Consider the following 26,790-nt stretch of genomic DNA (forward strand, 5'->3'; position numbering starts at 1 on the left):
GTAGTACTATTGTTCTCAGTTAATTTAGTTAAGACCATGTACGAGAAAAAGGGTATTTATACATTATAGGCAGAGGAAACACACCTCACATCAAGATATTTTTCAAACAAAAAATTTCATGTGTAGAAAAGTTGAATCATCCTGTACCACGTAAGTTTTCTAACGCAGTATATGCTCAAGTTTAAGAAGTCCATGAGGCTTTGGAATGCAAGGGCAACGTTTTGGGTGCCTTGACGGGAGAGTTCAAAAGAGATGAGATGAGGGAGGAGGGAAGGACTGACGAGAAAGAGTTGGGCCATGAGAACGCTGTGAAAAAACATCGGTTTGTAGAACGAATGTTGAGATCCGTTTCGTTTCTCTAATGAAGGTTGACATCTGTTTATTGAAGAGTAAAAATGAAATGAGGAGGTACAGGAAGTACTCTGTGGAGGTGGAGGGAGTAACTCCCATGTCTAGAATGAGCCTGACTTTTTGTGATCTAGAACCTTTAACAGTGAAATATATCATTAGAGCTTCTCCTTACACTACTACACTCTTCTCCCTACACCACTATATTCCTTATTTACCCTTGCATTTATCCCCTTGTCAAATAGTTTTAAGACGATGGTTAAAAAAACAACATAGAACCCGAAGGCCATAGCGGAAAGGGTGTTGCTTCTTTCACCATCACCTTTGTTCCCTTTACTTTCCCAACTTTTAATAAAAGAATTTTAATTACAAAATTAATTTTTTTTTTACTTTTTAACCCTATTTATTAGTGAAACCTTAAATTTCTATTCATATTCATTCACCCATTTTCAAAGCATAGACCCACCCCCTTGCAAGTCTCGGTTTCTCTTTCCATATTCTCATCCTAAATTTCTCTCTTTTCTCTCAGATCATCCGTTCTCATCCCTCCAACTCTCAGATTCGTTCTAGCCACTCCAACTCTCACATTCGTTATTTCTCTTCTCATTTGTTTCCTTTCTCCATCTTTGTTTAGGTTTCGTGGTGCAGTGGTACACGGTTTTTACGGTGGTCATTTAACAGTGAGACAATACGGCAGTGTGTGCGGTGGTCAGTGGTGCTTCCCGACTTGGGCCTACTGAGAGGTTAGTTTGTTCTTTGCTTCATTTGCATGATATATTATAAATATTTTTGTAAATGTATTCAATATATTGTCTTTGCTATGGTTGATGCTGTTGGATTCTCTGTGTGCTTTGTGATCTCTCTGTGTGTGCGTGTGTGCAGAGGAGGAGAAAGAAGATAACAGGCCACGAACGGATGTCACATATCTGTTTGAGCCTGTGACGGAACAGATATGCGACATCTGTTTCAGACCTAGATGTTTTTTTTTTTTTTAATTTTTTTAGTTTTTAGTTTATTATTACTTTTTAGTTTTTAGTTTTTTTTTTAATTTGTTAGTTTGATTAAGTATATTTTGTATTTAGTTATTGAATTATTATATAAACTATTTATTTAATTGAGAGGAATTCTTGTCTTGGTTATTCTCATATGTTGTCATCGATTAATTGGTTGTTGTTGTGTTTTTATATTTTGGAGGAAGAACCCTGGGATCTTTCGTTATCCAATTGCATTCTGCTTACTCGTTGTCCTACTATGCAATCAAACAAGTTTTTCAATGCACTGAAGGGTCATGGTGCTCTTTGTCGGCTAGTCATTCTTCCTCACGAGAGGCATGGTTACACTACCAGAGAAAGCATCATGCATGTACTTTAGGAAATAGATAGATGGTTGCATAAACAATGTGTGCCCAACAATTCTGATGCAGAAGAAAACCATGAAACTGGAACTGTCAAAGAACATGTTAGCAAAGTAACCACGAATGTTGAAATCAAAGGGGTTGCAACCAGCGGAGGTGGCAACAAAGAAGTGTCTGAGCATGAGAACGAAGAATTTCATTCTCTACCAAGGTCTTCCTTGTGGTAACCATATCTTCAACCTTAAATTTTAGAGTGAAATAAGTTTTTGGTACCTCCAAAATTAGTTCCCATTGAAATTGGTTTTCAATTTTTCTATAGTGTTTCTAATACTCAATATTTAATAAATACGCTATTTTGGTTGTTACAGTAATTTTAGTATTCTTGAGTTGACAATGTTGATATTTAATTATCTTAGTAAGATATTGGCTTAAATGCTTACTTGGTCCCTATGTTTAATGATAATTTTAAGTTTAGTACTCGGTTTTAAAAGTGTAAACATTGAGTCCCAAAGTTATTAAAATTATATCAATTGAGTCCATTCCGTTAAATGGACATAAACGGAGTTAACTCCATCTGACATGGCAAAGGAATTTTCACTTTTTCTTCTCTCTCTTCTGCTTTTCCCTGCTCTGTCGCAGCTTTTTCTCAGTTTTCTATATCTATGATTTTTTTTCTCTCTCTCCTTTTTTCCTTAACGCTATAATCTGATGAACTTGAGGCCAACCTTGACCACGACACAGATTCCCTTGATCCAAGTAACTTCCTACGAATCACTATGGACATACTCAACACAATGCAAACAGTATACCATTAAGACTACTGAAATAATTGTTCAATGTCATGACCTCAATTGCATTCAGTATACCATCAACGACATACAACATGCTTCTCTGCAAGGGACCTACACCAACACTCAAAGCTCCCTCTCCATCAACCACAAAGTCAGTGTAAAATGGTGAAGCCAGCGAGTTTGTGATATAGGAGAGATCCAAATCTTCGTAAGCCATGTGCCCATTTACATACACATTGAAATAAAACAAACCAAGCGAAATGCCAGCAATATCACAGAAAAACCCATCATTAGGAATCCAAAAGGAATCGTTAAAAGGGGTAACTTTAACACCTCCAACAGTGACCCTATACAAAACCTCAAGAGATTGTTTTTTTAAACCCTCAAATTTTTCTACTTTTGATGGGCTCAAATACTGTGCCGTTTCAGGGACAAGGTCCTTGGGAGCAAAAATCACCTCAATGGCGTTCACAAACGTCAATTTCAAATCTTTATTGGGCACAAACACTACCACGAGGCTATCCGCATTGACCCATATTAGATACTCCACGATCCTAGGGTTTCTGGAACCATTGGCCAAACAGGTAAAGTTTCTCAAAACGACATGGCCGTTGACCAAGACATGAAATTGAGCTCGACCCAGATCTATGTTGGAGGAGTTGAAGGGGTGGAAGTGGAGGCGCACGATGTGGGTGCCTTTGTCGGTGACGGGGAAGGAGTACCTGGCGAGGCTAGTGAAAACCCTAGCGGTGTGGTAGATTGGGAGTAAGTCGGATAGAGGGTTATAGTTTCGGAGTGAAACGGTGCGAGGGAAGGGAGAGCGGTGGTCGACAAGATCCCCAACGAAGGGGCGGTGGTCGACGAGAGTGGAGGGGGCGGCGGAGTCGCAATTGATGAGGTAGTTGTCAGGGGGAGAGAAGAGGTGAGAGAGGGTAGGGAAAGTGATGGAAACCCCTTTAGGGACTTCTCATCCAAAGAAGTAACAACTACAACTAAGACTAAAGAAAGGGAAGTAGAATATAGATTTCCAAAACTATTTCCTTATCTAAGTCTTAGATAGATTCTACTTAAACTAAATACTTTTCTTTGCTTTGTAGGTGTCCAAATAAAAGTAGGAAACTATGCCTACACATCTCAAGAAGCTAGCCAAGTTAAGAAAGAGCAAAGAAGACCAAGGAAAAGGACTTTAGAAGGCCTACGGATTGAAGGCAGCAACTTCCCCAAATGGAAACATGAAGAAGGTGCCTACCGCCCAGCCAACACCCTTGTGGGCTTAGCCAGTCACGCTAGCCTCTTCTTCATTGCCGCACATGTTAAACACTGTTCATATGAAGCATGTAGCTAGTTGGGCAGCTTCCTCCACAAGTTTCCTTTAGCTTTCCATCACGTTTTCAATAAGAAAATATGTTAGCTTCCATTGCACGGATCTTGAAGCCTTCTCCGTCTATAAAAGATAAGCTTCATCTCTTGTAAATCAACTTGAATGAAAGTATTGATATGCTGTTAAAATATAGCTTCTTCTTCAAGTTTAAACACTTTGCTAGCTTTAGCTTTGCATCCTCTAGCTTCTTTCCCGTTAGGAAAGCGGTCTAAGCTAGAATTCATCACTACAATCCATCCAAAACACGTTCGCACATTCCATCGAACACCTATCGTGCATCAACTTCTTGCATCTAGTTCATCAATTTTGCTCCATCTCTCTACGTCTTGGACCACCTCTCTGTCTCGTGGAGTTTCTTCCATCATTTGGTATCAGAGCCAACACGTCCACGCGGTTCTGCATGAGCTAAGTCACTCTTTCAATTCGTTTTTGACTTCTCCATGTTGTTCTGTTCTTCTAGTGCTACTATTTCATTGAATTTTCGATTTTCATTTTGTGTTTTCTGTGAATGTTTGCATTCGTTCACTGTTCCATAGCTTTTCTTCATCATTTTAATCGGTGCAATTTGTGTGTTTTTGGTTTAATCCAGCATAAATTTGATTTTCAAGTTTTGTTCGGTCATGTGTAAAGATTTTGCAGTTTTTCAACTCTATCAAGTCTTTGATTTTGTTCAGCGTATATTTTTCGTTTTGTTATGTGTTCAATGCATTTTCTAGCTAAATTTTGATCATACAAAGCAATGAGGCATTGTTTAGCTTTGATCAATGCAATTTAGAGCATTAACCGAGAAGTTCACGTTGCAAAATCTGCATAATAAATCATTTCTGGTTTAATTTGTACAATCTGTTTCAGACCAGAATTTTTGCTTCTTAACCTTTGTGCAAGTTTCTTTGATGTTGAAAAGTATTGCTAGAAGTATAACAACTAATTTCAATCACAGATTTGAAAAAAGAGTGATTGAGTTGCTTAAAAATTGGTTTTCCCGAGAGAACATTGCTCTGTTCTTGATATCAAAGCTTTGCACCGTGCTAAATTTCATTGACTGTATTTTTAGGTTCATTTACATCCTCTAGCTAATATTCTACAGCTAGATCTAGTAATTAGGATTTTCTTATGGTCTGATTGATCCAGCCAGCATATATTTTGCATTGTGTTTGTAAAATTCTGTTGCTGTTTGCAAATTTTGCTGCATATTTCTCAACCATAAAGGTGATTTTCGGATTCTGTGTTGTTTAGTGCATTGTGACTGTTTGAACACCTTTATTTTATCAATTTAAACTTTTCTACAATGTTCAAATGGTCATTTGCAAGATTACATACAAAATTTTCCTTTGAACCATCAATTTGGCTTAAAAATTGCAAGTGGACAAGCCATTTTGAGTTGCAGCATATTTCTTAACTAGTTGAACATTTGGACACCTTCCAATTGTTGTCACAAACTTATTTGAAGCGTCATTAATATACTTGAACAGTTGCCTTTGCATTTAGACACTACAGTTCCTAGTTATACCACATTGTTTGAAAGCCCTTACATAGCCAAACTTTCGCCCAAAGTAAAGAGAACCATGTCTTCTACCCTTTTTGAACCTTAGCCTAAGACACTTTGAAAACCTTGTTGATAAAAATCTTTACCTTGAGTTGTGTTGAGAAATATTTGATGGTATTGATAAAGGTTCAACTTTGGGGTTGTTGAGGAAATTGAAAGGCACAAGAGAAAGCATTGAGTAAAATGAGTTGAATGATAAAAGCATGAGAAGAATAGAAAAGAAAAGAAAAGCATGAAAGATAAAGCTCAATGCAAAAGAAAAAGGGAAAAGTTGGGAATAAGTAGATTGGTTGAAAGAGAGTGGTGCTTGAACTATGAATATTGAATAACTCTCTTAACTCAAGGATTTTGTGATCTGAAAAACCAATATTTCTTGTTAAGCCCAACCAAGTTATAAGCCTTGAAAAAGTCCTTGTGATGACATAAGTGTGTGAGAATGTTGGTTGTATTAGATGAAAGTCAATTTTGTTGCATGTGACAAGAGGATAGTAGAGAGAAGAGTGACCTCCTTAAACACTTGAATGATTGAGAGAAACATTTTGCTTGGAAAGGATTGATGAATTTCATGATTACATTTGTGCTTAGTGGATTGGTCATTCATGTGAGCAATCTATGAAATTGAATGAATTGAAGCATATTTGCATCTTGATTGGATTTCATTTAAAAGCTGAATTGAGTTATTACTTGTTGTAAAAAGATATGTTTTGAAAAGTGTTGAACCATTTTGATGATAGGTGGAAGGTCAAGTTTTGTTCTGTTTGCTTGAGGACAAACAAAGTTCTAAGTTTGGGGTTGTGATAACAGTCTAAAAACCGTTATTTTTATACATTAATTTGATATCAAAACACAACCTTTATGACTTAGAATTAGCTTGAAATCATGCATTTTGTTTAAGTTAGTGAACAACAGAGTCAAAAGTGGTTTTAGAGATATTATGCTTGGTTTTACATTGTTTTGATAGGATTTTAGGAAATATGAAAGATGAAGATGAAGAAGGAAGGACTTGGAACAGAAAAAGGGCAAGAAAAGATGAAAAAGAGGTGTCGCGACCACCGCCCAGCGTTAACTAACCCTAGGAGTCCAAGACGAAGACCGTTGAGCGTCAGGAACCGCTGAGCGTTCAGCACCGCCACCGCTGAGCGCCTAAATGAATGGGCTTGGGCCGAAATTTTGTTACTTTTTTGGCCTATAAATAGACCCAGTGCAATTTCAGAAGTAATCTTTTGGCAATCAGAGACGTCCAAAGCTATTCTTCACTCCTTGCAGGCGATTTTTGGATGCGGGAGCTCCGAATCACCAAATCTAGGGTTTATCTTTCCATCTTTTTCATTCAATTAATCTAGTTTCACCATGTTTATGGTGAACTAAACCCATTGTTGTTGGGGAACAATATAATCTTTTGAAACTCTCTTATATCAAAATTCTTGTTTTATTCATATGCTTGCATATGCTTGTATTATCAATAGTTTGAGTTTTCTTATCCGATTATCATGCTTGCATCATTTAACTCATTCGGTGTATTGATCTTTGATTTTGTCGATATGGGAATGTATGGGGAAGTTTCGAACTGATAGGAATTCTCTTGGTTAAGCAATACTACCTAGGAATATGAGTAGGATGGCCAATTGCTTTAAACTTCTATTTTTCATGCGTTATTGGTTACTTAGGGAGACTAGGAATGGTGAACTAGTAATTGATAATAGGCTCTCTTCGCCGAGGAATCGGGTTTTGAGTAGATTAGATAGCTGCATGACATTGATAATAAAGCAAATTTAACAAGAATAATAGATATAGGAGAGTGGATAAAGATGAAATTGTAAACCCCAACAACTCCATTAATTCATAGTCTTCTTTGCCAACTGATTCAACTTTGCATTTGCATGTTTAAATTCTATTTTTGCATCAACTTTACAAATTGTTCTTCTTTTAAGTCTTATAAAATCAAGTCACACGAATGTCTAGGCCACTAAGTCCCTTGGGAAAACGATACTTGGACTTACCATTTTATATTACTTGATAACGATCTGGTACACTTGTCAGGGGTTTAACAATAGTAAACCTTCGTTTGGTTTCTAGGTGCATCTCATAGTGCATTCAAAAATGTTTTGAAAGACTTCTACATTGAAACTTGGGTAAGAAATGTCAGGAGAAACTCTGGCTAAGGAAGGACAAGGTTTCTAAGCTTGTCCATTGTGACTCACCTCTCCTTCTTGGGAGCTATTCGGTTTTTTCACCTTTAGAATCTTTATAGAAATCTTTCACAAAATCTAAAAAGTTTTGATATCTTGTTATGATTCCTATAGGTCTTCTTCTTCATATAGATCCTCTAGGTCTTCTAGTCTTCATCAACCAATTAGTTTCAAAGAAATTAAAAGAAAACTTGATGAAGCTAGAAGAAGAACTTGTTCATTTTATGAATTTGAGAGGATTGAGGATGACTTATATAAACAAGCTAGGACAAATATTCCATTCTTTGGAGAGGATATTGGTGCATTGACATACCTAGCTTGGGAAAAGGACATTGATGACTTGCATTCATTCATTGCTAGAAAAAGTAAACATGAATCATACTTTCATTCTAGCAATAATACATCTCATGTCCTTAGTCTCTACACATCTAGATTTGAAATACATGCAAGAGAGTGGTGGGATGAAAGGTAATATCTTGTTAGGATAGGTAGAAAATCCCCCATCCATGATTGGAATGAACTCAAAGCTTGCATGAGAAGAGAGTTTATGCTTTCAACCATTAAGAGAAACCTACAATCCCTAAGAGCTTACATTGAAGATGGGAAAACATTTCTTGAAAGCTTAAATGACAATGGTTTCCTTCTTAGAGAATTAGAATTTGAAATTAGACTAAAGGAGTTAAAGGTTGAGACACTTGAGTTGAAAGTTAAGAGACTAGATGTTGAGAGAAAACAAGAAGAACAAAGAAGAGAAGAAGAGAAGAGAGAGAAAGAAGATAGAGAGAGAAGAGAAGACGAGAAAAGAAAGAGAGAAGAAGAAGAGCGAAAGCAAAAAGAGAGACAAGAAAGAAAGAGAAAAGAAGAGGAAAAGAAAAGTGAGGAGGAAAAGAAGAAAGAAGAGGAAAATAAAGAGAAGGAGCTCTTGCTATTGATGGCAACCCCTACTCTTACCCATACAATGGAACCTAAAAGGGAAGAACTCTCATTCTTTACTTCTTTTCCAATTGTTATGCATTCTTCCATTTTTAATTTTTCTTTTCAATTAATTTCCATTCCATGTTCTTTACAATCCTTTTCAAAATATGGCAATTCAAAACTTGAGTTAATGTTACCCTTGTGTAAACAAGTAACTCAAGATAAAAATCAAATAACTTGGGAATATGGACTTCTCCATTTTTCCAAGACTAATTTTAGGAAAATCTTTTTCAAAAATACAAGACTTTTCTTTTGTATTCTTATCTTTGCTTACATCTTCATCATACTCATTTTTGCTATCTTTTGTAGATATGTTTTTTATCCAAGCAGAAAACAAAAACCCTTGTGCGCTTAGCCATTCACGCTAGCCTCTTCTTCATTGCCGCACATGTTAAATGTTCATATGAAGCATGTAGCTAGCTGGGCAGCTTCCTCCACAAGTTTCCTTTAGCTTTCCATCATGTTTTCAATAAGCAAATATGTTAGCTTCCATTGCACAGATCTTGAAGCCTTCTCCATCTATAAAAGAGAAGCTTCAACTCTTGTAAATAAACTTGAATGAAAGTATTGATATGCTACTGAAATACAACTTTTTCAAGTTCAAACACTTTACTAGCTTTAGCTTTGCATCCTCTAGCTTCTTTCCCCTTAGGAAAGTTGTCTGAGCTAGAATTCATCATTACAATCCATCCAAAACACGTTCGCACATTCTATCAAACAGCTACCATGCATCAGCTTCTTGCATCCAGTTCATTAATTTTGTTGCATCTCTCTGCTTCTTGGAGCACATCTCTGTGTGTCATGGAGTTGCTTCCATCAGAAAGAAGGAGAAGTAGGAAGAAGAAAGAGAAGAGGGTGGAAGGCATGTTGTGATGTGGGAGAGGGAACGAGTCAAGACAGTGAAATCTGGGTGGGAAGAGGAAGAAGAGAAGAAGAAGAATGAGTAAGAGAACGTGGAATGGACCCACATGCTCTCACAACCTAGTAACTCACCGAAGAGAGAAGAAAAAAAATTCATAAAGATATAGAAAACTGAGAAAAAGTTGCGACAGAGCAGGGAAAAGCAGAAGAGAGAAGAAAAAATGAATATCCCTTTGCCACGTTAGATGGAAGTTAACTTTGTTTATGTCCATTTAACGGAATGGACTTAATTGATACAATTTTAATAACTTTGGCATAAAATGTTTACACTTTTAAAACCGGGTACTAAACTGAAAATTACCATTAAACATAGGGACCAAGTAAGCATTTAAGCTTAAGATATTTACAATGTTGTCAATCGAAAAGTAACAAATTAAAATAATAATTACATGTTTTATGTACGAACATTGAAATTTATTTTGGAAGTACTCAAAATTTGTTAAACCTAAATTTTAATACCAAAAGACACCTTCAACTGAAACTTAATTATAGACGTGAGCATGCATGCAACGTAATTTTGGCATTTCCCATGCAACCAAATGATTTAGACTATATTAAAACACACACTGCCCATTTTTACCATCTATCTACGCATTAATCTTGAGCTTTTTTATTGTTGTAGAGGAATTATCTGAATTTGGAATAGAATCATTCAAATGATGCATGTGGAAGAAAGAGTTGCAAGACACCCTTCACTGCAAAATGGATGTTGACATCCGTTTTACCTTAAACGGATGTTGACATTCGTTTTACCTTATACGGATGTTGACATCCGTTTTACCTTAAACGGATGTTGACATCCTCTAATGGATGCTCATATCCGTTTAAGGGTTTCCATATTAATTTAGGGTTTATTACGTACCTCGATGCAGTGCACCTTCACCCCTTTGCATGTTTGAGTACCACTAAGACCTTCAAGCACCACTGAGACTAAACTTTGGCACCGCTAGAACAATTCCTTCCATACCCACCTGCAACCTCCCACTTACTACACTCTCACACCACAATGAAAGAAAGAGAGGAGAAAGAATTCGCACAATGAAACAGTAACAATGACAGCACGAAGTAGAACGTAAAAGAGGATGAAGAGGTTGCGTGCCGCTGCATGCGCGTAGAGGATTGGATTGGGAAGAAATGATAAAATATTAACCCTAAAAGTAAAATTTTGCTCAATGATAAAATAGGAATAAAGAGATGGAGTGAGGGGTAAAAGAAGAAGGGGGAGGTGGAGGGAGCAACACCCCAACGAAAATGGGATATTCGTTGGGCCTTCAATGGATACCCATACCCCTTAATAGATATGAACATAACGGATCCCCCATTTTTTCCGTTGAAGCCTTCAACCATTTTTCTTTTATTTCTTTTAAAATACATTTTTTTACAAATATTAAATCAATTACATATAAATATATTTTAAATATAAGATTAGATAAATAAATATAACAAAATATAAAAATAACAAACATAAAAAAAAAATCAATACCGAAGGTCAACGAATCCCCATATCTGTTTCCCCTTAAACAGATTCTCATATCCGTCGACAGATATCCCATATTCGTTCACACCCTCTTCAATAGATCCGTCAAAATGGGTCACAACCTACGAGCAAACCCGGCTCACCGCAGGTTCAGCCGAGTTGGGTTTTAAAAAATTGAATTTTTTTTATGGAGGTCAGATTTCAACCTGACTCATTTAAACCCGGCTCATGTGGATTGAACCTGTGGTGGGCAGGGTTGGTTCGCCAACCCACCTACCTAATTTTATTTTCTTAATTTATTATTTTATTTATGAAATCCTAAAAAATAAAATACTCTCTTCACTCACTGTGTATACCAAAAAAGTAACATTTGCTCTCATAAATCACTCTCACTGAACTTGCTCTTATTTACGATGCTGTCACTCTCACTTCTTCACTGAAATTCTTCAGGTAAAACACCCTTCCTTTTTTCTTCTCTTTTCTCCACATTTTGGTTTTCTCACTTATCTTTCTTTTTTTTTTTTCGAAAACTTTATAATGACAAAAATAAGGGTTTTCGAAAACCAGAGTTTGTTCATTTTATTTAAACAATTTGAGTATATATTATTTGAACAAGCTGCTTTTGATATATTTGTAATTGGAAAATTGTGTTACAGATTAAACTACTTTTTATTATTATTTTGAATTGTTTTCAGTTTAACATCATTTTTTGGGAGTGAATTTTGTTTAAATTTGAATATAGAAAGTTTGTAATTTTATTTTATTTAAAAAAATTGTAATTAAATGGTCTAGTGAGCCAACCCATTTATCCACCAATCTTTGGTGGGTCAAGTCAGGTTCAGATTTCTCTAGCTCGCTAATAAATGAGCCAGGTTGGGTTGGCTCACTAAGTGACCAACCCATGGTGGGCTGGGCCGGTCGAGCGGGGTTACCCATTTTGACAGCTCTACTCTTCAATATAGGAAACCAAACTTAAACAAAATCCAACAGCATGTTTACAGCGAACGAACAAAAGATACACTCTCCGCAAACGAACAAGGCACACCTTCACTGGATAGAAGTACCAAAAATGAAAAATGAATTCCAACATAACAACAACAAGAAGGAAGGGAAAGAGAGAATGTTGATCAGTATAGGAATGAAGAAGTGAAAGAGAGAATTTTGATGTGTCCTCTACGGGTGGAGAAGTGAGATGAGGCTGGTGGAAGAGTAAAAAGGGAAAGTTAAAAGTGAATAGAAAAAAAAAAACTTAAAAAGTTAAATGTTAAAAGTAAAAATTATTTACTTAAGAGTATTTTTGGAATATAAAATAAATGGGGAGGTGTAGGGATAAGAATGTGGTGTAGGGAGAATCATTCATATATTTTTATATTTTTAGGTGGGTGTTTCAACGTTGCTTCTCCAATGGCTATTTTTTTTTTGGGTGTTAGATCCCTCCACCTCCCCATTTGTTACCTCTACCTCCCCAACTTTCTGAATTTTATTTTAATTACAAAATAATTTTTTTTCTTCCTTTTTTAACCTTTTACTTTTTTTAACCATTAACTTTCTTTTACATTTGTTCCCTCCACCTCCTCCATTAACTTTTTACTTTTCCCCCATTAACTTTTTGATTACTGTTTGTTTTTATTCTGATCAAAACTCTACCTCCAAAATTTTTGAGATCTGTACCCCAGTTTTTAAGATCCGTTTTTCTTTTTCCAGTCACACTCTTCTCTCGGTTACTTTTTGTCCAAATTCTAATATTTAAATTAACAAAGACAAATTCTGACCATCAAAATACTTTTATCTTGATAAAAACAAATATATTAATTAACTTTTTCCAATTTATTATATTATATATGAATTAAATTTCAGTATTTTTAGTATTGAAGTACAAAACAAGTGTTTACTGTGCTGCAATATCCTTGCTTTTCCTCTCCCTCAAAGCTTCCACTTGCTCCATCAATGAAGTCACCAATAAGCTTCAGTTTGAGACACGGGTCAACTCGGGTGCGCGAAGCAAACTCAGTGTCGAGTTTATCTCCCATGACTCACCGGAACCCACCAACAAACCATGCTTTTGTGGAAGAAGACCCTTCATTGAAGCTGCAACATTGGGAGTTTACCTTGTTTCCTGTTCAACCTTCCGTAGCCATAAACTCATATTCTGATTACACGGTATTTGGTCTTTTGCCACCTACCCAGATAACAGAAACAGAAAATATTAGAACTTGGGTTCAAATTCTAGCGAAAGATTAAGCTTTTCTTGACGTAATTTGAAAAGAAAAGATTTTTTTTTTTAATTTTGCTTTGTTTTTGTTTTTGTAGGCTGTGACAGAGGTGGGAGGAGAAAAAAGAATCTTAAATTTGAGGAACGGATCTCAGAAGTTTGGGGGGTGGGAGGTTTTGAATAGAGTAAAAGAGAAGAAAAACGAATCTCATATTTAAGGAACGGATCTCAAAAGTTTGGAGGGTGGGAGGTTTTGAATAGAGTAAAAGTGAAGTAGGGTTAAGTTAAGGATAAATAATATTAAAATTAAAAAAAGTAAAAAGGTTAAAAAAGTAAAAGAAAAATATTTTTGTAATTAAAATAAAATTCAAAAAGATTGGGGAGGTGGAGGAAACAAATGGGGAGGTGGAGGGATCAACATCCTTTTTTTTTTTGCATCTCTAATTTTTTAAAAATTTCACAACTTAATAATGTTTTTTTTTTTTCAACTTTTTATTTGACGCTGTATCCCTATTTTATTCTTTTTCATTTGTTAAAATTTGTCAAAATACTCAACAGAGTTTGAAATTTGTTGCAGAGTTTGAAATCCTTTGAAAATCTTCACGTCGAAATTTTTAAGTTCAACGAATTTTAAAATTCTATAAAACCTTTAACATATTTGGAAATCCATTAACACTCTAATCGATTTCAAAATTCATTAATCACTTTTTTATTTTTTCAATTTTTTTGTTTTTAATTTTGTAAATATTTTTTATTTACTTTGATTTAATAAAATATATTTTAAAATATTAAAATGTTAATATATTAAATTAAATTAAAATCTAAAAATAAATTAAATATTTATTAATTTTTAAATTAAAAATAAAATTTTAAAAATACAATAAAAAATTTGGAATTTTGTTAACACACACTAATCGATTTCAAAATCCCTTTAACATATATTTTTTAATTTCTTTTCATTTAAAAATTAATAAATATTTATTTTACAATTATATTTTAATATATATATTAATATTTTAATATTTTAAAATATATTTTATTCAACTAAAATAAATAAAAAATGTTTTAAAAAAGTTAAAACAAAAAAAAAAAGAAATTATGAAAAAATTAAACAAGTGATAATTGTGTTAACGGATTTCCAAATTCGTTTAACATATTTATTTAAATTTTATTTTTTAACTTAAATTTTAATAAATATTTAGTATAATTTAGTATTCGTTTAATACCTATTTTGGTTCCTCCTTTGGGAGGGTTTGTTCAAAGTGGTCCCTCCTTTTTTTTCAAAAATTCACTTAAGTCCTACCTTTTGTAAAAACGGTTCAAAGTGGTCCTTTTTGCTAACGGTGTTAAGTTCCCTAATGGCAGAGTTGCCAGGTGTCTAACATCTGATTATGTGGCATTGTTAATTGTTTTAAAAAATCTATATAATTGTGACGTGTAAATAATATTAATTAGGGTAAAATAAAGAAAGGAATTAGGGGTAATTAGGGTGAGAAGATTGAGGTAATTGGAATTCCATTGCCATTGGGATTGGGATTGAAATTGAAATTGGGGTCAGCTTAGGGTTCGTGGTTCGTGAGCGCGATTGAGATTGGCTTCAGAAGATTGAAATTGTGGGCGTTCTTCGTCAAGGTTCGTGATTCGTCAACGGAGGTTGTTTCGCATCTTCGTCGTCAGGTTAGTGTTCTCACTTGCTTCGTGTGTTTGTTTTGTAATGAGTCGAATTGTGTGTTTTGTAATGAGTCAAATTTTCTGTATGGTGTAATTACTTAAAAAATCATTTTAGTTGTCGGTTTCGTTGTCGTTTTGTTTGTTGAAATTGGTGTCGTGTTGGTTGTTGAAATTGGTCCACTGTCATTGTTGAAATTGGTCCCCCTTTTGGTGTTAAATTGGTCCCATTGCTGTTAATTTATGAAAGTGGTCCCCTTTTCCATGTGCAGGGTAGGGTTTGGGATGAGTGAGGATAGGTTTAAGGTGGTGGTCCACTACGGTGGGACCTTGATAAAGGATGTGTTTCCCTTTAAATATATAGGTGGGGAGATATCTTGTTGGGACATTGACCCTGACACATGGAGTTATTTTGGAGTGGTTGCTACAATTAAAGAAATGGGTTACATGGAAGTACAAGAGTTAGTTTATAGCATTGACAATATTTTACATGGNNTGTATGACGATAGGGGAGCTATGAATATGATGGAAATAGNTAAATCTTTGGGGAAAGTGGATTTATATATTGTGCATAAAGTTAGCGAACCAGACTTTGTGGAAACTGAGAATGAGAATGAAATTCTTTACCTTTGCCAAGGGCTTACAGAGAGTGGTGAGGCTAGTGGGTTTGTGGTGGAGGAAGTTGTTGATAAGTTGGACGCACATGATGAAGTGGAGGTTGAGGAAATCAAGGTGGAGGCAGTTGAGGAAGTCTAGGTGGAGTCAGTTGAGGAAGTGGAGGTTGAGGCAGTTCAGGAAGTGAAGGTGGAGCCAGTTCAGGAAGTGGAGGTGGAGGCAGTTGAGGAAGTGGAGGTGGAGGAAGTAGGTGGTGTGATGGCAGAGGAAGTGGAGGAAGAAAAAAACAGTAGTGAGGAAGAAGTGGAAGTGGATGAAGTGGAAGTGCAAATCAATAGTGAGGAGAGTGATGAAGATAACAGGGTTGAAGATATTAGGAGGGGGTTGTCTGATGATGATTCTGAGGCAGAAGAGCTGTTAACTCCAGAAAATAGTGATAGTGAGGAGGATGACAATCAATACAAACCAAGTCGATGTCCGTTTCCTACATTTGGAAAGAAAAAGTCCATGGTAGATTACAAATGGGAAGTTGGTACTATTTTTAATGATAAGGAGGACTTTAAGGAAGCAATTAGAAACTATGTTATTCATACTGGGAGGGATCTTAAGTTTGTAAAGAATGATAAGCGTAGGGTTCGGGTGAGATGCATGGGTGTGCAAAAAAAGTGCCCATGGGTTGCTTACTTAGGATATTTGCCATCAAGAAAGGTTTGGCAGTTAAGGAAGGTTCTTGATACCCATGCTTGCAGTAGACAACTAAACATTAAAATGATGAATAGTAAGTGGTTGAGTCATGAAGTAGATAAGGTGTTGCATGATAATCCAACTATAAAGGTACAAGATATACGTAATAAAGCATTAAGGAAATGGAACACCAAGGTATCAATTTCCAAAGCAAGAAGGGCCAAGTTAATGGCTACAAATGAATGTGAAGGAGATTTTAAAGAACAATTTAGAAGGCTTCATGACTACGGGCATGAGGTGTTGAGAACTAACCCAGGGTCAACTGTTAAGATTAAAGTGAACAGTGATAGTGGTGAGGCCATCTTTGAAAGAATTTACGTGTGTCTAAATGCATGTAAGAATAGTTTTGTAAGTTGCAGGCCAATCATCTTTTTGGATGGATTTTTTTGAAAGGTCTATATAAGGGAGAGTTGCTAACAGCAGTTGGTAGGGACCCAAATGACCAAATGCTTCCCATAGCATATGCAGTAGTTGAAGTTGAAAATAAAGATAGTTGGAGTTGGTTTTTGAAATTATTGATTGAAGACCTTGGTGGTAATGAAATATGTCGAGCATGCACGTGGATGTCTGACCAACAAAAGGTACATGCACTACTTACAATTTGTGGTTTTATTCTCTTTGCTTTATGCTTTATCTATTTTTCATTAAAATATTGGTGTTGTCAGGGGTTGGTACATGCTATTGAAGAGCTTTTGCCTAAGGCAGAACAAATATTCTGCATCAGGCATCTATATGCTAACTTCAGAAAGCAGTTTAGTGGTCATATATTGAAGAATTTGATGTGGAGTGCTGCAACAAGCACGTACCCCCAGGCTTGGGAGAGAGAGATGCTGAAAATGAGAGCAGTGAATGAGGAAGCTTATAAATACCTCATAGCTATTTCCCCAAGGTACTATGATAAATACCTCATATAATAAATTCCTTCTTCTGGTGCAGTGCATGATGCACATTTCAATATAATAAATTTCTTCTTCTGGTGCAGGTTTTGGTCAAGATCTAGATTCACAGCTCAAGCAAGTTGTGATAGTCTAGATAACAACATCTGTGAAGGTTTCAACAGTGTCCTTATTCATGCTAGAGGAAAACCAATAATCACATTGCTGGAAGATATCAGACTCTATTTGATGAAAATGTGGGCCACCAACAGAATGAAGGTGACATGTATGGATTTCAATGTTTGTCCAAAGATCAAGAAGAGACTATCAAAGGAATGTCAATTGTCTAGATATTGGATTCCAAGGTAATAATCTCTATCAGTCTTATTTATGTTTATATCCAAATTTTGAACATAGTTATTTATGTTTATGTGTTTCAGCTGGTCTGCAAGACGAATTTTTGAGGTTAGGCATGTTTCAACTGTTGGGAACAAGTTCACAGTGGACTTGGATACTCATGAATGTAGCTGCAGGAAGTGGATGATCAGTGGCATCCCATGTTGCAATGCAGTAGCAACGATGCACTACATAAATTTAGACCCAGACAATTTTATACCAACCTGGTTCTTGAAATCCACATACGAAGAGACATATGCATCCATCATTTATCCAGTGAATGACCACCTCCTATGGGAAAAAACAAGCTTCCCAGATATAATGCCACCAGTTAAGAGGAAGATGCCTGGGAGGCCAAAGAAGAAAAGAAGATTGGAGCCATGGGAGCTAACCAAGGATGGGACTCAGATAAGTGTTGGTGGGCATAGAAAGAAATGTAGCATCTGTCGTCAATTGGGGCACAACAAAAAAATATGCCCTCTACGTTCACCCATCATAGAACCAACAGAAAGTGACCAACCTACCCAGCCACAAGAACCAGCAAGTGACCAACCTCCTCAGCCACCAGTACCAACACAAGATTCGATCACAGAACCAACTCCACCAATACCAAGGACAAAATTAACTATTAGAAGAAAAGTTGTATAGAGTGAACTACAAGACTTTATTTAGATTGTGTAGGACAGTAGCAAAGTTGTTATGTATGTTATTTGAATTTAGACATGTTAACTTTCATATTTTATTTTAGACATCTTATATATGAATTTGGTGATATTGTGTATGGCAGTATCTTTCTTTGAATTTAGACATGTTTGACTGGATGTACTGATATTATGTGTCTCCACTGTTGTTTGAATGTTCGTTTAGGTTTAGGTTTCCTTACCATGCAGTGCTATTATGTTGTATTTAAGGGACCATTATGCACAATTTTTTACTAAAAGGGGGACCAAAATGAACATTTTTAACCAAAAGTGAAGACCAAAATGCACAATTTAAAACCAAACTGAGGACTAATTCGAATTTCATTGTACTAACACAGATGGTTCACTGATATTACAACACTAACTCATAATACACAAACACAACATTGATTGCAGATTGCCCACCTAACATCAACCTACGGGTAGTCAAAATATTACAACATCAACTCAAAATACATGAACACAACATAAATTGCACATTGGTCACCTAACATCAACCTAAACACAGCCCCAATATGATGATGTTAAGCACAATAAGAACAACCCCAACTTCAACTACGAACTTCATCTTTCTCTGCAACTCTTTCATAGCACTTTCCATATCAGTGGTCCTCTTGTTGCTTTGCCTCACATTTGTACCATCTCTATCATCACCGTTCTCTTCACCAAACCACTTGAAAAAGTTACATGACATCCCACTTGTAAATGCACCCTATTACTCACCATAAACACAAAAAACTGTCAACATAGGAAATCAATTTAAGATAAAAGTCACTTTGCTATTAAAAAAACCTTATAATGANGACATGCCCAAAATTGCCTCCCAGCATTCCTTGCAGTTTTCGCAACTTTCAGTACAGCAAAATCACCACAGTAGCAAATAGGGGTTATCCCAACACCCCTCGAAACAACACCCTGTGATGAATGCGAANCTCCTTTNCCNGTTGTCTTCGAACAAGAACAACCACTTTGTGAAGAAGCCATTCCAAACTCTAAACCCTAACCTTTTAACTTTCCAAAACTCTGGAGCAAATGACCACAAACACTAACCATTGCTTTTAAACTTGGGAACAATAACCACTGTAACAGGATGATGTATTTAATTACCCCTAAATCCTTCTTTAATCCAACCCTAATTATATTCATTTACACGTCATCATTATATATATATTTTTTAAAACAAATTTCAATGCCAAATCAACATATGTTAGACACCTGGCAGCTTTGCCGTTAGGGAACTTAACGTCGTTAGCAAAAAGGATCACTTTGAACAGTTTTTGCAAAAGGTAGGACTTAAGTGAACTTTTGAAGAAAGGAGGGACTACTTTGAATAAACCCTCCCAAAGGAGGGACCAAAATAGGTATTAAACCTTTAGTATTTTAATACAATTTAGTATATTTTTATATTTTAAAATAAATTAAAACAAGTAAAAATATTTAAAAAAATTAGAAACAAAAAGTAAAACAGGTAAAAAAAAGTAGAAAATTAAAACATCATAAAAATATTAACGGATTTTGAAATTACTTTAACATATTGTTTAAAATTTTGATTTTAAATTTGTATTGAATAAATAATTAATTTAATTTACTATTTTAATATAATTTAGTACGTGTTAATATTTTAACATTTTAAATCATATTTTATTAAACTATAATAAGTAAAAAACATTTAAAAAAATTAATAACAAAAGATGCAAAAGAAATAAAAGTTAAAAAATTATAAAATGTGTTAAACGGAAAACCGTTTATCATTTTTTTAAATCTTTTTTTTTAATTTAAAATTTAATAAATATTTAGTTTAATTTAATATTTTATTATACTTTAATATATTTTAATATTTTAAAATATATTATATTAAATTAAAACAAATAAAAAATATTTACAAAAAATACAAAAGGTAAAAATAAAAAAAAATCATAAATATGTTAACGGGATTTCTAAATATGGGTTAGGCTACCGAAAAGCAAATGCATTTGTTGATATAAGTAGCCAAATTAATCCCTTTAAGCTATCCTTCAACCATATAGTCCCATACCTATACAGTCTCTAGATCCCTCTCATTCCGGTGTATGTTGGATTCGTCCATGTGCCCATTCCATGGAAGCCTGCTAGGAGCCGCTCCTTGTCCGTGCCTCTTGCACCGGCGATCACTCCCCGCCCTCGTAAGTGTCCGGGTGTCACATGTGTGTGTTTAACAATGTGTATCGGGTTTTAGTAGACAAAAATATCCTTATATTCTCATAACTTAAAAAAAAAATCAAGAAGCTCTGAAACCTTACTCACCTCCCTCATTCCTCTTAACCCTTTCTCTTTGATCTCTCACTCCAACATTTTCTATGTCATCCTACGGTAGTCCCAATTGAAAAAATCAGAAACACTCGCCTAGTCCTAATCTACCTTCCTCGCCTAACCCTAAGAACTTGAATAGATAAATGGGAATAAAAATATTACAGGAGTAAGAGGCGATCCTTTTCAGAAACAAACTCTCTTATATTGATCGAACAAATTATTTTTTTCTCTCTTAATAAGATTAGATAGCAACTATGAAGAAATGATTCAAAGTTAGTCCTTGAAAAATGAAGAACGTTTTGAAGAAAAGATTTTGATTGGATAAGAAGCCTTCATTACAATGCCACATAGATGTAAGTCCTTTTGCATTTTAATATAACCATTTTCTCCCCATTCGGATCCTCACCAATTCTTCATCATCCAATATTTCGTTCCATCTTGAGTTGTTACCCCACAATTGTTATACCATGATTCAGACCAGTGCCACAAAATCCCATAAACACTCCTTGCACTTAATTATTTTCAAGTTATGATCACACCCAAAATCATTTTCTTTCCAAAACTAGATAATTACGAAACATGTTTTGTGCTTTAAAACTATGTATTCACAAAATAAATTATGAGGAAGAGGTTGATTAGAATTAATAATAGAGTCGTCAAAATGGGTCACAACCTACGAGCCAACCCGGCTCATCACGGGTTCAGGCCAGGTTAGGTTTGAAAAAATTGAATTTTTTTATGCGGGTCAGATTTCAACCCAGCTCATTTAAACCCCGCTCATGCGGGTTGAACCCCTGGTGGATTGGATTGGCCCGCCAATCCACCTACCTAATTTTATTTTTTTTAATTTATTATTTTATTTACAAAACCCTAAAAAATAAAATACTCTCTTCACTCATTGTGTATACCAAAAAAGTTACTTCTGCTCTCACAAATCACTCTCATAGAACTTGCTCTCATTTACGGTGCTGTCAATCTCACTTCACTAAAATTCTTCAAGGAGCAGGTTTTTTGTATGTTTTTTGTGTTTTTTTTTGGATGACATATGGATTATATTGTACTTTTTATTATTATTTTGAATTGTCTTCAGTTTAACATCATTTTTTAGGAGTGAAATTTGTTTAAATTTGAATATAGAAAGTTTGTAATTTTTTTATTTAAAAAAAACTCTAATTAAATGGGCTAGTGAGCCAACCCGTTTACCCACCAACCCGTGGTGGGTCGAGCCAGGTTCAGATTTTTCTAGCTCGCTAATAAATGAGTCGGGTTGGATTGGCTCACTAAGTGACCAACCCGTGGTGGACCAGAGGTTACCCGTTTTAACAACTCTAATTAATAATGCTAACAATTCATAGGTTTTTTTGAGTAAAATTATAACTTGATTCTTTGATGGTTTCATATTGATGTTTTTGTGAATGAAAAAAAAGTGAATGAAACAAATTGGATAAGTGAGAAAGGTAGATTAAAGTTAGGCAAGTGTTTCTGATTTTTTCAGTTGGGACTATAATAGGGATGATAGAGAAAATGTTGAAGTGAAAAAAATGAAAGAGAAAGGGTTGAGAAGAATAAGGGAGGTGAGTAAAGGTTTGAGAGTTTCTTGCTTTTTCTTCTTTTTTTTAGAATAAAAATTATTAAAATACCCTTAACTTTAAAACTAATATATATATAAGGATATTTTTATCTACTAAAACCCGATACACATTACTAAAATGTACCAACTTAAAAAAAAGTACGCATGATATATATACACATATATAAATATATATAAATATATGTGTATTTATATGTTTATAAATATATACATATATTTATATGTAGATATATATTAATATATGTACATATAGATGTATTTATAAATATATATATATATATATATATGTATGTATATATATATATATATATATATATATGTATGTATATATATATATATATATATATATATGTATGTATGTATGTATGTATGTATATGTGTGTGTATGTATATGTGTGTGTATATCTATATAATATGTAGAAAACCAACTTTGACTCTCTTGTTCTCTAACTTAAGAAAACTGCATGATTTCAAGCTAATTCTAAGCCATAAAGGGTGTGATTTAATATCAAAATTAGGTGTGAAAATAACGGTTTTTCAATCGTTATCAAGGATTTTCTGAAATTGAAGGAAGCTTTGAAAGAAAACGTGAAGAATTGAAATGTGTTTGGAAAATGAAAAACTTGTATTGGATCTAAGGAAGAAGAACGAGAAGCTAAAGAAGAAATTAGAGCAAGAGAAGAAAGTTGGGAAAATGATTTTGTTGTTGTTTGTTTTGTCATGGGCATTAACAGTTTTCTTTTGTATCATGTTTTTGTTCAAGATGAATTGTAATTAAGAGTTATGGTTCAATAAATGAGGTACTTGAGTTTGTCTCCAAATTCTGCTTAATGATGTTAATATTGTCCCTGATGCTGACTTTGACAGAACACAAATGTGCTTGTTATATAACTAATGGAATCAGTTTATTTGTAACAAATGTCAGGGTCTGTAATTTTCATATGCTGCTAAAATTGAGAATGTACCAAGTTAAACTTTGGTTCTCATATTGTATATGTTTTTTGGTTTTATCACACTTGGTTGGTGCATTACTTCCATTAAACTCAATATGGTGTTCACATATAGTCTTTCCAACAGATGCTATTATCATGAATGACCAATTAACCAAGCACAGATGCAATCATGTATAACTGGAACTACTCCTCACCAAGAAAAGTGTTTCACTGAAGCACACAAGTGTATATTAAGGTGACTCATTCTCTCTACTATCACAATGTTACACAAATTAACTTTGCCTTTCATTTAACCACAATCAATCATAGTCACACGCAAGTTATCATCACAAGGACTTTCTATGGCTTGTAACGTGGTTGGGCTAAGAAGAATATTGGTTTTTCTGGATAACAAAATCCTTGAGTTAAGAGAGTTATTCATAAATTTATCATTCAAGCACAAACTCTCTTTAAACAAACCAATCTCACTCATTCTCAACTTTCCCCTTTTTGTATTGAGCTTATCTTTCTTTCATTCTATCTTTTCTATCTTTTTTTTTCTTTTTCAAGTTTTGCTCAACACATTAGCTCAATACTTATCTTTTCTTTTTTCAACTTTCCCAACAGCCCCAAACTTGAACCTTTATCAATACCACACAATAATTCTCAACTTAACTCAAGGTAAAGATTTGCAAAAGGGTTTTCTCATATTGTTTAAGGCTTAGGTTCAAAAAGGGTAGAACATATTGTGCTCTTTTTAATTGGGACGAAACATTTTTCCATGGCTAAGAAAGGACTAAATCAAAAATGGCCTTGATCATATGACACTTGCAAGCAAGTGATTTAATCATAGAAACCTGGGCAAAGTCATTCATACTTTCAAAGTAATATCAAATCATTCAATAACAACTCTGGAGTTCAAAACCTCACATATTCTAATTTCAAGTTCCAATACATAGATACATATCCTGCCCAGTATCACAATCACAATCATGTAATCATGCATTTGTTCATACGTATTGTGAACCACCAACTGTATATAGCATCTCAACATCAATCAATATAAAAGCATCATTAAGCATACTCATCAAATCATCATTAACCCATTGTATCAGATATAAGTTTTAAACCAAGTACATCATCACCTATTCTAAAAACAGAAGCAAATATTAAAAAGATAAGTTTAGAAAACTGTTTAAGCTTTTGTTATTAATGCATTAGTAATTGCTAGGGAGACTAGGGACAATAAACTAGTAATTATGTTAATAGGCTCTTTTCGCCGAGGGATCGGGTTTAGAGTAATTTAAAAGTTGCATGAACATTAATAATAAAGTGGAATATAATAGGAATAGTAGATATAGGAGGGTGGATCAGGATGAAACCGTAAACCCCAACAACTCCATTCATCCATATATTTATCTGTCAATTGATTCAGTTTTTGCATGCCTAATTCCGTATTTGAATTACGATCTCAAATTATTATTCTTTCAAGTCAAATGCGATTAATTCACATGAACGTTTAGGCCACAGAGTCCCTTGGGAAACAATATCTGGACTTACTGTTCTATTATTACTTGATACGATCTGGTACACTTGCTAGGGTGTAAACAAGTTTTTGGCGCCGTTGTCGGGGACTCGTTTGGTTTAACTTTACTAGTAGTGTGAATTTAATAAAATTTGACTTGATTTTAATTTTTTGTTTGTATTTGTTTTTGTTTTTATTTTTTTTTATAAAAAAGTGCTTTTTAGGGTTTTTGTTTCTTGTGTATGCAGGAAGCAATTCACACTAGAAGCAAGAAAAATCAACATCTTCTCGAAGGATTAAGAGACAGGAGGGGGAAGAAAGCCAGAAGACAATCTAGAGACCTATTTCCCTCTCCTGAAAGCCTTTTACAACCCTCACCGGAGGCATATACTCAAAGTACAGAGGAGATGGCACAAGGAGCTCCTAAGACGTACTTTAGCTGACGCAGCTAATGTTGTTGGTTCCCAACACTTCAATAGCATTGCTATGCCGAGGGACAACACATTAAACATGGTGATGAATCCTGCTTTGATACATCTAGTGCAGAGCAATCAATTCAATGGACTGTCAAATGAGAGCCCCTACAATCATCTTACGACATTGAACGAAATATGCAATATTGTGAAGATTAGTGGAGTGTCAGATGACATGATAAAACTTGATTTGTTTCCTTTTTCATTAGGAAGCAATGCTAAGTTGTGGCTAAATTCCTTTCCAAAAGGGAGCTTTACAACATGGGAGGCTATTGTTTCTAAATCCTTGAGTAAATATTTCCCACAGTCCAAGGTTAACAGTGGAAAACTGAAGATTTCTTCATTCAGACAAGACATGAAGGAGACTCTAGGTCAAGCTTGGGAAAGATTCAAACGTTTATTGAGAAAGATGCCTGTACATGGCTTTGATAGAACAACATTAGTGCTCACATTTCTTGGAGGCCTGGGTACTCAATATGTTGAATGTTGCAGCTTGAGGAAATATTACGACAAAGACTAATGAGGAAGCTTATGAGCTTATAGAAAATATGGCGGCTAGTAAGGATGAGGTGAACTGCGAAAGTGCTGATTTTATCCAACAACAGGAAGTTTCATTGTCACAATATTATGATGTTTTATTGGAGCAATATATGATGATCGCTCAACAGTTGGAGGCAATTGTACAGAGACTTTCGTTGTTACCATAGGAGATCAGAAAAATTTCAAGAAGTCAAAAGTAGTCACAAGTCATGTCGTTGAGGAGAGATGCAGAGTCTGAAGAGCTTTTTCAGCAGGTTTTGAATAGAAGTGTATTTTATATTAAAACCTTGGAGGACATGAACACTAGATTGAAAGAGCATGGGTGTGAAAGGAATGTGAGAAGTGTTGCAAGGGAAGAATGTGAGATTGTTGTCACTAGGAGTGGTAGAGTGTTAGAAGAGAAAAAAATTGAGAAAAGAGAAAACTTAGGTACAGTATCCTCACAAAAGTAGGCAATTAACGAGACTAACCAACCACTCCCTGTGACGTTAGAATACTACTTGACAATAGGTAATAAAAACTCAGATACATGACACCAAAGTCCTACTTGACAACTGTCACACAAACAAAGTGGCTAAGGATGAAATGGACATTTGTTTGTTCTTATGTTTATGTCCATGCTTTATTTTAAACCTCAGATACCAGCAGACAACACATGGTAAACTTTAGATACTGAAAATTATTGTGGTCATTAAGTTGGCATAAATAAAGTTGGAATTAAAGAAATTAAAAGTAATTGAAGTGGTCTCATACTATTAAATAAGATAAGTAATTGAAGTGGTCCCTTACCACTGAAAAAAAGTATTGTGTAAGCACTACTATTGTTCCCTAAGTGGTCCCTTACAATTACATATGCTGGTAGATGATAAAAACTCACTGTACCCACTACTATTGTTCCCTAAGTGGGTGGCAGTAACTTGCAAAATACATTAAAAATAACTTATGGCTACACTAAAACTTCAATTGGTACTAGCTTGGGACCTTAGATGTTGTGCAACCAGTAGTCACGAGGATGTTTGATGGGTTATCACAGCCCATACAAATTTGATTGCATAAAAGAATGCAATATAGACTAGGAAGTGACTCCTAGGTCGTCTCTCAAGGACCAAATGTGGTTCAGGAATTAGGTCTAACACGAAGTGGGGGGTTTGTGAAAGGATTGTGAATGCGGATAAACTAAATCAAAACACAGATGCAAATAAAAATGTAAAAATGGTTTCAAAGACAGAATGGAAATGGTTGGTCAT

The 26,790-nt window shown here is 34.8% G+C and overlaps 2 protein-coding genes and 1 pseudogene across 2 annotated transcripts; 1 reads left to right on the top strand and 2 right to left on the bottom strand.

The window, feature by feature from the left end:
* Positions 1–2,348: 2,348 nt before the first annotated feature.
* LOC106753189 lies at positions 2,349–13,012 on the bottom strand (annotated as a pseudogene).
* Positions 13,013–15,735: 2,723 nt separating this feature from the next.
* Positions 15,736–18,140, top strand: LOC106753190. The gene is made up of 5 exons (XM_014634982.1): positions 15,736–16,555; positions 16,747–16,802; positions 16,887–17,110; positions 17,204–17,461; positions 17,537–18,140. Exons 1-5 carry the CDS (start codon positions 15,736–15,738, stop codon positions 18,138–18,140), a joined length of 1,962 nt encoding a protein of 653 aa, XP_014490468.1.
* A 546-nt stretch (positions 18,141–18,686) lies between these two features.
* Positions 18,687–19,177, bottom strand: LOC106753191. The gene is made up of 2 exons (XM_014634983.1): positions 18,986–19,177; positions 18,687–18,905 (listed from the first exon to the last, which is right to left on the bottom strand). The coding sequence occupies exons 1-2, from the start codon at positions 19,175–19,177 to the stop codon at positions 18,687–18,689; spliced, it is 411 nt and encodes a 136-aa protein (XP_014490469.1).
* Positions 19,178–26,790: the final 7,613 nt, after the last annotated feature.

Source organism: Vigna radiata, unplaced genomic scaffold, assembly GCF_000741045.1.
Source record: "Vigna radiata var. radiata cultivar VC1973A unplaced genomic scaffold, Vradiata_ver6 scaffold_230, whole genome shotgun sequence".
Taxonomy (NCBI): Eukaryota; Viridiplantae; Streptophyta; class Magnoliopsida; order Fabales; family Fabaceae; genus Vigna; species Vigna radiata.

Coding starts and splice junctions, on each gene's coding strand:
- LOC106753190 (XM_014634982.1), top strand. CDS start 15,736: ATGGCAGAGGAAGTGGAGGAAGAAAAAAACAGTAGTGAGGAAGAAGTG. Junction 16,556..16,746: donor TTACGTGTGTCTAAATGCAT/GTAAGAATAGTT, acceptor TATTGATTGAAG/ACCTTGGTGGTAATGAAATA. Junction 17,111..17,203: donor CTCATAGCTATTTCCCCAAG/GTACTATGATAA, acceptor CTTCTGGTGCAG/GTTTTGGTCAAGATCTAGAT.